Below are 16,717 nucleotides of genomic sequence, written 5' to 3' on the forward strand. Positions count from 1 at the left end.
TGCATAAAGGAGAAATAAGGATTAAAATGGGATAACTATATCTTTGAGTGTATTTATGGGCTACCAAATCAATAAGTAAATAACGAAAAAAGATTTTTCCCACTAAAACCTTTTACAGAAAATGAAGTGAGCCGACACCACCTCTGGTTTCATCTCCAAATATTTTAACAGTTTGCTTCTCCCCCAAAAACCCAGAAAGAAAACAGAGAAACTCTAAGCAATACTTTTATTTCTCAACAGTGTAATTAAACATCTCAGAAAGCATTAGTATTCCAGACTATATGCAGCATTACATTCTGGCTGAAGCCCTTTTAGGGAGAAAAAATATATAACATGAAAGGAATTTAAAACGCCTCCACCTAATGATCAGAAACAGGAAATAAAACAGAAGCTGAGAAAGAACAGAAATAAACACATTTTTAAAAAAGGAGCAGAAACGTTCCTTTCTGGAGCAGCGATCTTCTCAGGATATGCAGCTCGGCTCCAGGTGACATCATCTGCACAGATGGCGGTCACGCTTTGAGCAGCGTGAGCTCTGAAGTACTCAAACCCATCGGATTTCATTAAACATTGATCAGGAAATTAACTGTCTCTCAAAAAAACTTTTCTTCTTTTGAGTTGTGTCAAATAATCTGGGACTGTTAATTCTTTGTTTCATATCCAGATAGAACATAAATGAGCCTTTGGAAAGTTGATTCTGCAAAATTGTACTCTATAAGCTTAAAAACCAAATACTACTCATTAGAATAGTTTAAAATTTGATTTCTAAATTTGCATCAAAGCATTTTTTATCCATTAGCTAAAGTTGAGTGGTGACGTTCTGCTTGTGTCCCGTGTGTGTTTGAATGTATTAGACGGCTTTTTATGTTCCCTTCAGACAACCGGAACAGTTGGTCCAACTGATCTGAGCTAAAACCCAAACTAACATAATCCAGAACCTGACATGGAAGTTATATTTCATTCTTGACATATTAGTTTTAGCACAACAGGAAAAATCCTCCAAATTCAACATTTATACCAGGAACATTGACAAGTCCTGGAGTTAATATTTCATGTGTTTTTCTCATTGCTTCACCAGATTGCACAGCAATAACTTTGAAAACGAGAGCAAAAAAACAACATCTGATGGAAACGATCAGCTCAACAAAAATAAATCAACATTGAAAACATTTTATTATTATGAGCTCAAACGTCTCTGCACTTGTTTCAACCACAAGCTGCTCAAAATAAACCTCAATTTAAATATGTATGAGAACAGAAACCTTTAATTTAATCATGTTCTAAGCATGCTGCTCACAGTGTGAACACACACACAGCTGGATAGTGTCACTGAGCTCTACACTTTTAAACACCGCCGGGGAGTTTCAGCAGCAGATTCATCCATTTAAAGAGCAAGTCACCCCCAAATCAACTTTTATTTCTGATAAACTATATAAATGCGTGTCTAATCTAGGGTTGTCACGGTAACCGGTGTAGCGGTAAAAAAGTTGACAATAATAATAACCATCTTGTTTTTAAAAAAACTATATTATCTCGGTGGGTTTACCGTGGCTGCGGTGTAGGTGCGGTGACCCTTACCAGCCACCGTACCATCTGCTGAAGTTGCCGGCGGCACATGCGCACTTTGTTGTTTACAACCAAAACTTTCTTGAAGCTAAAGCTGAAATAATAGCCAAAGGAGGAGACGGCAGCGCTCAGGACATTTTTTATCCCTCAAAGAAGACAAAGTCGGAAGTACGGGCATCTTTTGGATATTTGAAGAATGCCGAGGGACAGTTGAAGTAGAAGACGGCTATCCTGTTTGCAGCACGTGCAGAAAAAGTGTCTGTGAAAGGCAGCAACGCTTCAAATCTCATGACACATCTGCGTGACCATCACCCACAACTCTACAGTCAACGCAAGGCAAGCTAACGTTAGCGTTTTAGCTAAAATGCATGATCCGAGGATTTGGGTTGAGGGAGAATGCAACGAGTCTCTATATAAAGCAGTTGCAGCACCGCTACCTGCATATAAACCGTGTCGCGGACACCCCCATGTTGAAATGACGCTATGCATTACGGGGCTCCCAGGGGCAGATAAGAGTTGGTCTCTCTCCGAGAATAATTATCAATTTAACAATGATTACTGCCTGATGATATTTTCCCAAATCTGCAAAGCTCACTGGAAGGACACAAACCGAGGACAATATTTTCCTGATATAGGGTTTATTACTCAAGTAAGGGTAAAAAAGTATCTGTTTAGAAGGCTACTTGAGTACTGAGTGTCATCTGATCTAATATTTTTAAAATGATGACATCAAACAGACAAAAAATAAGAAGTTATGGGCAAATATTGGTATTTTAAAGACTAAAGGGAAAAAGTAAACAAGTAAACAACATTACAAAATAACACATTTTATGCAAAATTTTGACACAAACTGAGGACAATATTTCCTGACATACAGGGTTTATTTAATTGTGTGAAAATGTAGCACGTTTAAAAAAAATGCCGCAATAATACCGAAAACCATGGTAATTTTGGTCACAATAACCGTGAGGTTAAATTTTCACTGTGACAACCCTAGTCTAATCGTGCTGCAGACACGTGTAGTCAATAGTTTTGCACTTTAGTGCATTTTAGTTACATTTTTAATTTTCTGCCTAAAACTGTCAGTGTTGTGCCGTTGTCGAGTAAAAAAATCTGCACTGCATTTGAATTTAAATCTGCCATTGCTATTGGCTAAGAGGTACCCTAGGACGTTAGCTGGTACCATATGATGTCACAATGTCGTTGTGAGCCTTTGTGTGTGTGTGTGTGGTCTGCTAGGTAACAGCATTTGTTGCATTTTTCAAACAGGAGGTGGGAGTGGAATAATACTCTGGTAGGGGGTGACTTGCTCTTTAATTAGGAAACTGCTAGAAGCAGATATCTGTGTGCTGAAAAGTTCTTTATATTTTCAGCTACTTTATTACTTTATTTTTGGCTTAATTTTGAAGAAACTGTTCCACCTGATCAGAAATCAGGAGAAAGAGGTTACTTAAGTGTCATAAAAACACAGGAACTCAAACATCTCAATTCCCTGCCTGCTGCTGACCTTTGACCTTTCTGGGGAAAAGGGACTGACGAGCTGCAGAAGCAGCTGGTGGTTAAACGACCATCCGACGGGTCTGCTGCCGTGTCGGGTTCATGAAACACCTTCCTGCCTCGTCCGTCTGTTGTGAGCGAGTTAGCAAAGCTGCTGAGGTCTCACAGGTGCCGAGGAGGAAAACCTCGGGCAGAATCGATTTCAAAACAAAAACAAAGAAAAAACCAAACATTTCTGCACATATAGAGAAAATCATTAGGATTAAACATGCAGTCAGCGGATCTGACCCCGATCAGACTTTAGGTGCATCCAACCCGAGGCTTCTGGACATCAGCCACAGCAAAGCTTAGTTAGTTAGTGAACATTAACCGGTAATTCCTCTAATCACATACCATGCTTTTATAGCAGCAACATAAAGACAAACTAAAAGAAAATCCCTGTCTTTCTTCTGCTGTGCTGCTTTTAGAGCAGAAGCATTTAACATAAAACTGGATTTACAGTAACATTATAGACGATCGTCAGAAACTACCAGTCAAACCAGAACCGGTCTGAAAAATTTAGCGTCTAGAAACGAGCTCAGAACATCTGCTAAAAACTGAAATGAGACAAAAACAGCAGAGAAAAAAGGTCCCTTTAGGTCCAGCATTAGTAAATAACTCAGATTCACCCATTCATTCAGAAATAAGTCGACTAGACGGGCATTTCCTCAAACGTGGGCATAAACGTAAAATTTTAACAAAGAAATAGAACTAGAAACACCTCAAAGGAGACTTTTTGGAAGGGAAAAACTGATTAAAGGTGAATTTAAAAAAATGCATAATTTAATAAATTATATTATTACTTTTAATGGCATTATTGCTGTATATTCCACCTTTTATGATGCAAAACTGGAGATGTTTTTTTAATCTCTACATAAATACATCTAGAACTGTTCATCTGAGCTGAATCTGTTTTCTACCTTTTTAAAATCTGAACCTTCACAAGAAGCTGCAGCAGAAACTGAAGCCCAACTCGTAGCAGGTACGTTTGTACAAGCTCCACCCACAGCTGTTCTCAGTTCCTGGTCTGGAGACGGATCACATGACTGACGTCACACTTTGTGTCATGTGATATGTTACAATACAAAGTCATGGTGGTGCAAATGGAAGGAAGGAAGGATGGAAGTGTTGGCTTTCAGAGGAGCAGAGTTCAGAGGAGGTGTGTTTGTTTGATGACTCAGAGCAGTGGCGGGAGGAGTTACAGGCAGGAAGACGCCACGCTGATATCCTGACTCAGCTTCAGCTGCTGGACCGGATTTAGATTGTGAACATGGAATCAGGGTCCCACTTCCATACACCCCAGCTGTGAACTTAAACTAACAGATTCCATCATTGGAGATTCCATCAAGAATTCCCAGGATGGTAAAACTCTAAAAGCTGTTTGGGACACAAGAATACTAACACTGAGCGTGTCTAAATCACAACAGCAGAGGTGGGTGGAACAAATCATGATGTTAGCTCTTCAGTGATCGTCCCTCCATTTATTTATGCTCTGGGTCAGACAAAGGTAATCTATACAGATTCCTGAAACTTGGTTGAAATCTGCGCTTTAAGAATGACTGACTGGCTGACCAGAGAAAAACCCAACCTGTCTTTAGCCATTGGACACACAAACGCACCCAGGAAACGGTTTGCAGCCTGGATTCCTGTAAAAACAGCTTCATCCCACTAAAAGTAGTGATGAATTTGCTAGAAGGCACTAAATAACAATAAAGGCAGAAACGCTCACAAAAGCGTGTTAAAGAGGATCAACACTCAGTGAGATGAGCTGTAGTTGATTTGTCATAAGCAACAGCATTAGGTCTACTAGAAAAAGCTCTAGGTTTAGCGTGTTATCTACATTTTGTTATTGTAAAAGAATATTTACGGAGGACAAATGTACAAAAATAGGGCAGAAAATGCCAGTCTGTTAGAAAAGAGCCCTGCTTGGTGTCATTAAAGGGATAAATTAGGTGAGGATGAAAAAAAGTGACGAATTTTAGTTTCTTCGTTGTTTAAGATCATGAAAAATAAAGAAAGAAGAGCTGAGCAGATGGGAGAAACCATTAGCACCTTTGTTTCTGTAGTGAATATATGCTAACCCCAATGACTTCAGAGGAGAACTCTGAAGAGTCCAGATTAAATCCCAGCTTTCTGCCGATCATTCCAGTAATTCCATATTTTCTGATGAATTTCAGGAACGTATTTTATCCCAGGTGGATTTAATGGAAGGCATTTTTGATTTTTATCTCCACAGAAAGATTTAAACTCCAAAGCAAAAGGTAACTTCATTCTCAAGAGGTGAAATTCTCTCAGTGGTGAATCAGCAAAGGGAAGAAGCTAGATGGGAATATAGTGATGTGATAATCTGAGGGAAGAGTACGTTCTCCTTGGGGCAGAGGTGAGACAGGTCCTCAAAGTTCCGGCTGTCTTTCAGTCACTGCTGTTGTCGTCGTCCTCGTCATCTGACAGGGTGTTGTTGTTGAAGTTGGAGGTGGGCCGGCTGATGGAATCGTGCGGCCCGAGGCCTCCTGACATCAGCACCGTGTAGCAGTGCTCGCAGACGCGAACGGGTTTGGACGACTGGCTGGGCAGGAGGAACCTCTTTTCTGAGCACGGACCGCAAACCACAAAGCCGCACTTCCTGCAATGATGGCGCCGACTGACTGGCGTGAACTTGACCTTGTGGCAGCACATGCATAACGGCGCCTCAGAGTCAGGCACCCAGACCGCGGCATGCTCGCCCGTCGGGGATTTGCCGCTCTTTTGCAGCAATTCTCTCACACACTTCCCGATGTGGTTCATCCATTCAGATTTCTCCGTGGCGGTAGCGGCGTAGACAGCAAACGACTTGGTGGGGGTCTTGATTAACCAACCGTTGCGCAGCTCGCCTTCGTCCGGCACCGTGTCGATGGTGACGCTCTCAAGGGGGATGATGTGCTGCTTGTTGTACTTCTTCTTCTGGATGACGATGTTGCCGTAGACCAGGATGTCGTTGAAGAGGAAAAACTGCCGCGCCTTGGGCTTTTTTCGGCAGAGTTTGGTGAGGACGCCCTCTCCGATCAGTACGCGGCCCGGGATAGCTAGTGGCTGGCCCGCAGCGCCAAAGCAGCTCTCCACCAATCCAATCCGTTTGGAGTTAGCCTCACTGTTAGCAAGCCGGTCCACCATCTTCGCCTTATCTGTTAGGAAACCAAAACAAAGGAACCAATTACAAAAGCAGTTTTTACTGACAGCCTCCTAGACTTAGATGGAACAAAGCAAAGCTGGAAAATTATCTCATCGTTTTCCTTTTGACTTTTCTTTAAAACTACACTTAAGGATTTTAACACTTGGTAATTTTGGTCACATTAACCGTGAGGTAAAATTTTCACACCGTGACAACCCTAACACAGACCATTTTAGATTAGGTTACATTTCCTTTATTCCCAGAATTATGTAGTTTGTAGCACTCATTATAATGTTGTAGAAAATTTCTGGCCAATCCACGTGATCGGTATCGGTGATCGGCAGCAAAAAACCTGATCGGTGCATCCCTAATTAAGAGATTTATTGACTTCTTTAATTTATATTTCACACAGTGAGTGTACAGTTGTCTTTCACAATCCATGTGCTGCTAAAACACGCACATACATCAGCCTTAATAATTAGCTTTAGATATCGGCAATCGGCAACAAAATTCTTTTAAAATCTGAATCGGCCTTAAAAAAATCATATTTGTCAGCCACTAGATAAAAGTCTTTAAGTTGGGCCTTAAAATCTGAATCAATTACCTATTTACATTTGTTTCTACAAAGTAAACCAATATAAGTGTATTTTTCTGACTGGACTGTTTAAAAATAAAAGTCCTGTCCTTTTCACCTTGATGTAACACAATCCAAGCCGCTGAAGCGTACCACACCAATAATTACATTAATGTGTAACTGTCTTCCAAGTCGTGGAAAATCACTTTTTAGTTAAATGCGCTGTCCTGACAAGGAAATCACTTCTTTTTTGCCATTTCCTTTCACTTCAACAAAGTAGGAAATTGGAAATTCCCGATCATCATCATGGAATTCTGCATCAACAACGCATAAAACTTCAGTACCATGAAATGTTCGTAATGTTAGCCTTTAAAACCTCAAGCAAAACAGACGAAAGGACAAATGGTGAAGTGAAGGATTTATGGAGCTGATATGTGGCAGCATGACGAGCCAACTGGTGCTTATGTAAAGATCTGTCCTGCTGTGGGGATTTTTCCCTTCCTAAACCGGAGCGCCTTGTCCTCAGTCGAGAGGCTTTTTATCAGAAGAAAAACAAAATATCTAAAGGTCAAAATGAAGCATGGACTCTTTTGGGGATGGCTCAGTCAGAACATAATCAGTTTGACCTGAGTGGACAAAAGCTAAAAGACGATGGGAGGTCTAAAGTCAGAGACACTTTGGGTGGTGATGTACAAACACCACCTGTGCTGCTGCGTATGTCACAACCCCCCAGGTGTGCTTACAGGTAACTCTTTTTCTCTTTTGCTCCCTCCAGCTGTGAATTTCAATAACTTGTTTTTATGCATTTTATCTCCATTGTTGCTGCGTGAACAAATCCACCACTGCAGCAACACTTTACAAACACAAGACCAATAAAAAACTACAGATAATACAGACATAGAATCTCAAAGATAACATTAGTCCACATTTTTGTAGAGAATTGGTAAATGGTCTATCCTGAAGCTTGATTTGCTGCAGCGCTGAGAAACAAACATCCTGAAACAACAGAACACCACCTCTTTACACTGGTGAGCACAGAAGGATTTAGCTCCTGATGTTTTCATCTAGAGAGTGTGTGTGTGTGTGTGGGTGGGGGGGATTTGGAGGACACGGGAGAAAAACAGACCGAATAATTACTTTCATTCATATCCAACAGTTTGATAATGGGTAGCAGTCCACTTACAAATTTAAGGGCATTAAAGGTCATTGTGAAATTTCATTAATGTGATTTATGTAGGATTTGTACTACAGTTTGACTGAATAAACGCATCAAAACTGGACCCATTTATTTGAATAGTATTAAATTAAAGCTCTAATATTATGACAAATTCCACTGTTCGTCACTGAGATCCTTAGCGTAGCAACTGGATTAAGACGTTAACTTAAGTGAAACATCTGTATGAACATTCACGCTCCACAGAAGACTTGCCAATCGTCTCCCAAAACGGTAACAAGCAGGTTGTGCCTTTGCATAAAATTGATAGAATGTGATTAAGGGATCTCAACCTTCCATTTACTGCTCTTACATCACCACGCACATCCATTTTAAATTAAATGCACAATTTATGTTTATATGTATGCCTTTGCTAAAAGGTGGGTAGACTACCGTCAAGCAACTAAACCATAATGTACGGAAAGCAAAGCAAAGTGACGGTTTGACCGTTACCCACAGAACGAAAACTATGTTAATTAGCCAGCAAATGCCAACACAGCCTGGGTCAATTCCCTAGTGATCTGCACACTAATAACCCAGAGCAGGCCAGTGCGCTGCCTTTAAAGCCTTGAGGAGGACAGCGGGGCTTTGGACACGTCGTCCCTGTTAGCGAGGGCTTGTTGCCCAGAGCTGGCCACCTAGCTCCCATCAGCTGAAAGCAAAGGGCACAACCCCTAACCCCCAGCAGGAGGATTCAGAGAGAAAGAGAAGCATAAATACAGGCTGGAGTCTCTCAAACCCATAATCAAAGCTCAGAGTACAGAGACAGGGACAAACCAAAATACTACAGACAATCACAGTGACGGCTTTCATGATAAACACACTCCTAGAGAAAAATACACAAAACCGGATAGTATTTAAACTCCTGCAGTTTACAGAGGACTATCTAATATTACCAGAGGACGTTTACATCATACGTTGGGGTTTAACTTCCAGGGTTCACCTCAGAGAGCCTAGTGGAAAAATAAACAACGGAAGCAGAGCATGAGGATGAATATATATTAGTGCAGAAACCATCAAGATCCTGAATATCAGTGAATAAGCCGGTTTTCTATGGATGTTGACAAAAACAAAGCTTTTCTGATCTGCTTCACAATCACATCTAACCTTTTCAGGTTACTGACTCAATATCACATTCATTATTTTAATATATTAGATTTTCCCTTTCACTGTTTTACCTTTTTTGTGTTAGGATTGTTCAGAAATCCCAAATGAAAGATGAAAAATAAAAAACACCCAATACCAACTTCTAAAAACCACCGATTGTATCAATAACTTGAAGTAAACATTGTGTGTGTGACCTTATCAGCTTCTCACATCCTTGCATAAGAACTCTGACCCGTGTTGGTTCAGTCTGGACTTTGGAGCCGGTGACTAGAACAATATAAACACACTGAATCTTGTTTTTGTTGGCGTGTTAATGATCATTGTCCTGTAGCACGACCCAGTTTTCATCAAGCACATTCAGCGGACAATTCATAGCCTTTATCGCAGCAAACAGCCAAAATCTCAATTTATTAAACGAATTAGAACTTGATAGGGATGTTCAACATTATCAGCTGAAATTGGCATTGAAATTAGTTTCCTAAATTATTGGTATTGGGGTTTACTCTTTTAATGACAACGTATCTTATACATCAAACTCTTCAGCTATTTCTCCTTCCACTCAATAATGTCAGAATAGGATGGATGTGAGGTTTAGTGGTTGAGATACTTTTGTGTGTTTGGCACAACGCCTTCCGAATCTTCTGACAATTAGGGAGGCACCGATCAAGTTTTTTGCTGCCGATCACCGATACCGATATCAAAGAATGCTGATCACCGATACCGATCACGTGGATTGGCCAGAAATTTTCTACAACATTATAATGAGTGGTACAAACTACATAATCTGGGAATAAAGGAAATGTAACCTAATCTAAAATGGTCTGTATTAGGGTTGTCACGGTGTGAAAATTTAACCTCACAGTTATTGTGACCAAAATTATCACGGTTTTCGGTATTATCGCGGTATTTTTTTAAAACGTGCTACATTTTCACACAATTAAATAAACCCTGTATGTCAGGAAATATTGTCCTCAGTTTGTGTCTAAATTTAGCCTAAAATGTGTTATTTTGTAATTATGTTTATTTGTTTACATTTTTTCCCTTTAGTCTTTAAAATAACAATATTTGCCCATAACTTCTTATTTTATGTCTGTTTGATGTCATCATTTAAAAAATATTAGATCAGATGATACTCAGTACTCAAGTAGTCTTCTACTCAGATACTTTTTTACCCTTACTTGAGTAATAAACCCTATATCAGGAAAATATTGTCCTCGGTTTGTGTCCTTCCAGTGAGCTTTGCAGATGTGGGAAAATGTCATCAGGCAGTAATCGTTGTTAAATTCATAATTATTCTCGGAGAGAGACCAACTCTTATCTGCCCCTGGGAGCCCCATAATGCATAGCGTCATTTCAACATGGCGGTGTCTGCGACACGGTTTATATGCAGGTAGCGGTGCTGCGGCTGCTTTATATAACGACTCGTTGCATTCTCCCTCAACCCAAATCCTCGGATCACGCATTTGAGCTAAAACGCTAACGTTAACTTGCCTTGCGTTGACTGTAGAGTTGTGGGTGATGGTCACGCAGATGTGTAATGAGATTTGAAGCGAGGCTGCCTTTCACAGACTCTTTTTCTGCACGTGCTGCAAACAGGATAGCCGTCTTCTATAAACTCCCTCGGCATTCTTCAAATATCTAAAATATGCCCGCACTTATGACTTTGTCTTCTTTAAGGGATAATAAATGTCCTCCTGATCGCTGCTGTCTCCTCCTTTGGCCATTATTTCAGCTTTAGCTTCAAGAAAGTTTTGGTTGTAAACAACAAAGCGTGCATGTGCCACCGGCAACTTCAGCCGATGATACGGTGGCTGGTAAGGGTCACCGCGCCTACACCGCAGCCACGGTAAACCCGTTTTTTTTTAAAACAAGACGGTTATTATTATTGTCAACTTTTTTTTTTTTACCGGGGTTTACTGCTACACTGGTTACCGTGACAACCCTACCTGATCGGTCTGCTTTGATCTATTTTGAAAATTCCGATCAAAACCGATAGGGGCGCTATCGGCCGATTACGATCGAATGCCGATCCATCGGTGCATCCCTACTGACAATTGGCCTAACCAACGTTTAAAGTGCACGCTAGGAGATATGGGAAGTCATTTTAAGAGGGTTGACCCTGCATATATTGGGATTTAAGGGATAGAGTACTGGCATATTGAATACTGATTAAAAAAACGATATTGAACATCTCACATCTTTACTCATGGTAACCATGTCCTGGACGAATGAGAAGCTTTGTCAGCATCATTTAAGCATCTGAATAGCAACGCTTGGTGAATTTTATCCACATCATTATGAAAACTGGTTTGAAAATAACATTTGTGTTTCAGCAGAGACCAGATATGATGGCCAACCTCACCGTGTATAAAAGGAAAAGTGAAACACAGAAGTATATTTACAATTCTGACACCTTTCACACTTTCCTACTCTAAAGTTTGTGCAGACAGCTTTAATCATTTAACAAACTGCTGATAAGAATTCGCTCAGTGAGTGTTTACCTTTCATAGTGGCTGGTAGAAGAGATAAACCCAACAGCCAGAAACAATTATTTATTTGTGTTACGTTGGTGCTTGGTGTCAGTTTCCTGCACTATTGGGACAGACGGTCTATAGGCCAGCTGGAGTGGAGGTAAACTGAACTTTTGCTGCCAGCACCACCCTCTGCGGAGCTAAAATTCACCAGCTGCTGCATTATCTGACATGGTAACACATCAATTACCCATCTGTGGCTTGTTAGACAGACAGATATAGCTCACTATTATTTTTGTAATGCTTTTGAGACATGTAGAATTGAAAAGTGAGAACTAAATTTAAAAGTAGGCTTCAACTAAAATCTTAATTATTTGTAGCAATGTTTTGATTACACTTTTTTTGCCCCAGTCCAAGTCACAACTTATGGATACAGGGCAGATACATCACATCAGCAGGGTTGCTCTTTTCTGCAAAACACCGTAATGAGGAGAAAGCAACCGTACCACAGCTTGAGATGACCAAACCTGACGTTTGCAACCACAGACAGTCATCCAGTGCGATAAATATTGCAATCTTGACTGTGTCCTTTTTGCTGTCTGTGGAAAATTTCTTTTTTTAAACGTATCTTTTAGTGTCGACTGGCTCAGTGTTTGTCTGAGTTGTTGCTCTGAATTTTAAGTACCAAGCTCCATTTTGGGTGTTTGTTTTCAAGGTGGCTAAAGCCCATTTTACATTGAAAGCATCAGCAGCACGAAACAACAGCGGAACATTGCTGCTTCAAATAGAATCCATTATAGTCTATGGAGTGTTTCAAACCAGCCGCGACGCAGCAATTTTCAGGCATGTCCCAGAAGCGGATCGCCGCGCCGCACCGCCAAAGAAAGGGTCGGGTTCTAATTTTTGCCGCGTGCCGCTTCTGGGACACAATAATTTCCACAGTTAACATGGAGCTAGACAAGAAATCACTCTGTTTCAGTGTAAAATCTCTGGTAATTTTCTAAATAAAAGTACTGCAGCAATGTAATTTTATTCATACGAAGCTTACGAGTGACCCAACGACTTATTTCCACCAGCATAATTACAGAAGTGCAGCGGTGTGATTTTCATTGCTTGTGGTGCTGTGCCGCGACTCGCCATGTTGCTCCCAACTTGTTAACTTCCGGTGTTCTGGCGCATACAAGACGTCTCGCTACTCAAAAGACCAAGATTCCTTGCGAACAGAGCATGCACAGAACACACACATTGATGGGGATATCCCGATATGCGTTTACACGACAAAACATTCGGGTTAGAAAAGGGTTACCCCAGGTGTAGTAACTGGGTTTTTAAATACCCGGTTATGAGCATATCCGGGTTTTTGGCAGTGTTTACATGGCCGTGCGGAACCGGGTTATTGTGAATATTCGGGTTTTAAAAGGGTTACTGGCTGCATGTAAACGCACTCACTGATGCGCCTGCAGCCTCTCAGTTTCTGCTGCTCTAAACATTAAAATAATTATTTCATTTTCTGTTCCTCACTTCTGATTAACTTCAGTGGTGTCGGTTTGTTGCAACCACCAGGTACAAAAACTAACTTGTTTTTATTTGACTATTTTTCTGTCCTGTGTCTGTTAATTATCTTCCTGCATCTCCTCTCAATCCTAAAGAAAAACTGCTACCTGGGTTCATATATATTCACCTCATGAGTAACCTCTGAACTGCAGTTCTAAAAGATCTACCGACCGCAAAAACAGCGGAGTGCGCGCTGCGTGCCGGCCACACCAGTAAGGTGAAATCACCGGAGGACAAAACAGGTGATGTGCTCCGCTCCACAGCAGCGAAACGCATCAGGCACAAATAAAAGACAGAAAACATAAAAGTAAATGAGCCGACATGAACGATCGCGTGTTAAATTTGTTGTTGAGGTGGCGACACCTAATTTGATAATGTTACTGTGGCCGTGCTCAGGACGCAGATGTCTGGAACGTGTCAATGATCAGAGCTTTGCATGCGCTAGCTGTTTAAGATTAGGATGGGGGTAAGGGGAAGGTTAAATTGCAAGAGGGTAAAGGTCACAATTCGGTCAAATGTCCGTTTTACGGCGGGCGTCAGATACCAACGCTCTGGCACAGCGCGTCGCCTCCCAAAACGCAGGGGCTCGTCACCTGCTGTCTTTTCCGAGGACTGCATGTTGTCGGTCATTATCACGTGACAGCGACTAGTCGATGAAAGGCATAAAAAGTCCCTACAGAGCAGTGAAGTCGACTAGTTGATACAACCCCTAACGAGTAGTTCTGAAAGCTAAACAGGTTTGTGGTGTCAGGTTTTGCTACCTTAAGTTACAAGAACAGCATTGTTGTAGATTCACCTAATTATTAATTTATTAGAAATGATGTCCCGTCTCCACTTAACAAGCACATGTAATTTACACACAGAAAAAAGATTAATCCTTCCTCATTATATAAAGCACTCTTTTTCTCTAGGAGAAAACATCATGGCTAACAGTTGTTAGTATTCAGTGTGAATTTCATAATTTTGTGTTGTGTGTGTCTATTATACTGTTCAGAACCAATAAAGCATTTTAGCAAATAGCTACAATTACAGCTCTGGGATTAGAGTGTAGCTTTGACAATTTCATCTATTAAATTGGATCTGTACTGGAGCTGAGCCCAATTCTTCAGCAGACAGAGGTGGTTATTTTACAGATGTTTTCTTTACATAGTGCTGCCACAGCCGATATGAGATGTGGCTGTTGGTCTCTGCCGTAAATGTTCTGTGACAGACAGAGACTGGTCCACAAGCAGCAGAATGGGTTTACCGTAATACCTAGGGGTGTAACAGTTCACGGAGGGGTGTTGAATCGTTTCGGTTTGGCCTGTTTTGTTCGGTCCACTTACGTACTGCTTCGGTTTATTTTCTCTTTTAAATAATGAATTTTTATTTGCGTGATTTAAGTGCTGCGGATAAAAGTTCTTGTCGGCGAGTTTCCGAACGGACGCTGTATTGAGTGATGCATGATGGCTTCACAGCATGTGCCCAATCTCCGTTTAAAAAATGTGATCTGGAAATTCTGATCAATGCAGTTCAGAGCGGAGCAAACCAGCTGGCTGTCGCGGCTGCTTTGGAGCCCATGGAGACCAAGCCCTCATAATTCGGGTCTGGATATGAAGCAAAACAGGAAGTGCCAAAAATTGCAGTTCCACTCTCCTCCGCTGGGGGCTGGTGTCAGAAGCGAGCAAATCCTTATTGACACTAGGGTTGTCACGCTAACCGGTGTAGCGTAAACCCCTTTAAAAAAGTTGACAATAATAACAACAGTCTTGTTTTTAAAAAACTATATTATCTCGGTGGGTTTACCGTGGCTGCGGTGTAGGCGCGGTGACCCTTACCAGCCACCGTATCATCGGCTGAAGTTGCCGGCGGCACATGCACGCTTTGTTGTTTACAACCAAAACTTTCTTGAAGCTAAAGCTGAAATAATGGCCAAAGGAGGAGACGGCAGCACTCAGGAGGACATTTATTATCCCTCAAAGAAGACAAAGTCAAAAGTGCGGGCATCTTTTGGATATTTGAAAAATGCCGAGGGACAGTTAGGACGGCTATCCTGTTTGCAGCACGTGCAGAAAAAGTGTCTGTGAAAGGCAGTAACGCTTCAAATCTCATGACACATCTGCATGACCATCACCCACAACTCTAGTCAACGCAAGGCAAGCTAACGTTAACGTTTTAGCTAAAATGCGTGATCCGAGGATTTGGGTTGAGGGAGAATGCAACGAGTCGCTATATAAAGCAGCCGCAGCGTCGCTACCTGCATATAAACCGTGTCGCGGACACCCCCATGTTGAAATGACGCTATGCATTACGGGGCTCCCAGGGGCAGATAAGAGTTGGTCTCTCTCCGAGAATAATTATGAATTTAACAACGATTACTGCCTGATGATATTTTCCCAAATCTGCAAAGCTCACTGGAAGGACACAAACCGAGGACAATATTTTCCTGATATAGGGTTTATTACTCAAGTAAGGGTAAAAAAGTATCTGATTAGAAGGCTACTTGAGTACGGAGTATCATCTGATCCAATATTTTTAAAATGATGACATCAAACAGACAAAAAATAAGAAGTTATGGGCAAATTTTGGTATTTTAAAGCCTAAAGGGGAAAAATGTAAACAAATAAACAACATAATTACAAAATAACAAATTTTAGGCAAAATTTAGACACAAACTGAGGACAATATTTCCTGACATACAGGGTTTATTTAATTGTATGAAAATGTAGCATGTTTAAAAAAAATACCGCGATAATACCAAAAACTGTGGTAATTTTGGTCACAATAACTGTGAGGTTAAATTTTCACACCGTGACAACCCTAATTGACACCCATGTTAAAAATACCAATTTCACAGCAGAAATAAACATGTTTACAGCCTGGTTCCGAAACGTTTTAGGTTTAAATGATCTAGTTTACACTCATGACAACTCTGAGGGGGGTGAATTTTTTTCTCACTCTTCTGTTTAAGTCTATTAAATGCCTAAAATTCTGAATAATTAATGAGCATCAGACCCACCTGACCACAGAGCTAGCTCCGGGGAAAGGCCTCAACCTGAGCCTCGGCCTCGCCTGAAAACTGTTCAGTGATTTTCAGTCTCTCAACTTAGACCATTAGTTGTGCTGTTTGTGCATTCTGTTTGGATATTATTTGTGCAACTGTTGGACAAAATGATTGCTGTGGTATTAATTGCACTAATAGAGCGTCCAAAATGTCTCCACTTCATTTTTTTTGGTAAGTAAAATTATATTTGTGTATTTATGTAGATGATTTTAGGTCACTGCCGCTCTTGCGCTAGCTGAGCTTAGATTTTAACATGTACTGTTTAACCATGAAATTGAAATGTAATAGGGTAAAACCCAGTGCATTTAACATAATGCTGCATTTTAGAAAATTTGTTGAAATATGACATGTTGGTGGAGCTGGGTTCCGACTACTGGTATGGTCCCCTCCCCTCAGTGGCAGCTCGGCGCATCTCTGATCGCAGCGGCGCCCGTCTGCTGCGCGGCTGCCGGCTTGTGGAGCTCTCGGATGAAAACCGATGTTTTCCACCTGGTTCTCCCCAGCG

At 41.1% G+C, this 16,717-nt stretch overlaps 1 protein-coding gene across 2 annotated transcripts in view; it reads right to left on the bottom strand.

The window, feature by feature from the left end:
• Positions 1–212: 212 nt before the first annotated feature.
• Positions 213–16,717, bottom strand: part of plekhf2 (pleckstrin homology domain containing, family F (with FYVE domain) member 2) — a 32,782-nt gene continuing 16,277 nt past the window's right edge. For both annotated transcript variants that reach the window (XM_015949968.3, XM_015949967.3), the window contains exon 2: positions 213–6,263. In XM_015949968.3, the coding sequence (XP_015805454.1) occupies positions 5,515–6,252 (738 nt within the window). In that variant the 5' untranslated portion in view covers positions 6,253–6,263 and the 3' untranslated portion in view covers positions 213–5,514. The remainder of the gene's footprint in view (positions 6,264–16,717) is intronic.

The sequence above is a fragment of the Nothobranchius furzeri genome, chromosome 5 (assembly GCF_043380555.1).
Source record: "Nothobranchius furzeri strain GRZ-AD chromosome 5, NfurGRZ-RIMD1, whole genome shotgun sequence".
NCBI lineage: Eukaryota > Metazoa > Chordata > Actinopteri > Cyprinodontiformes > Nothobranchiidae > Nothobranchius > Nothobranchius furzeri.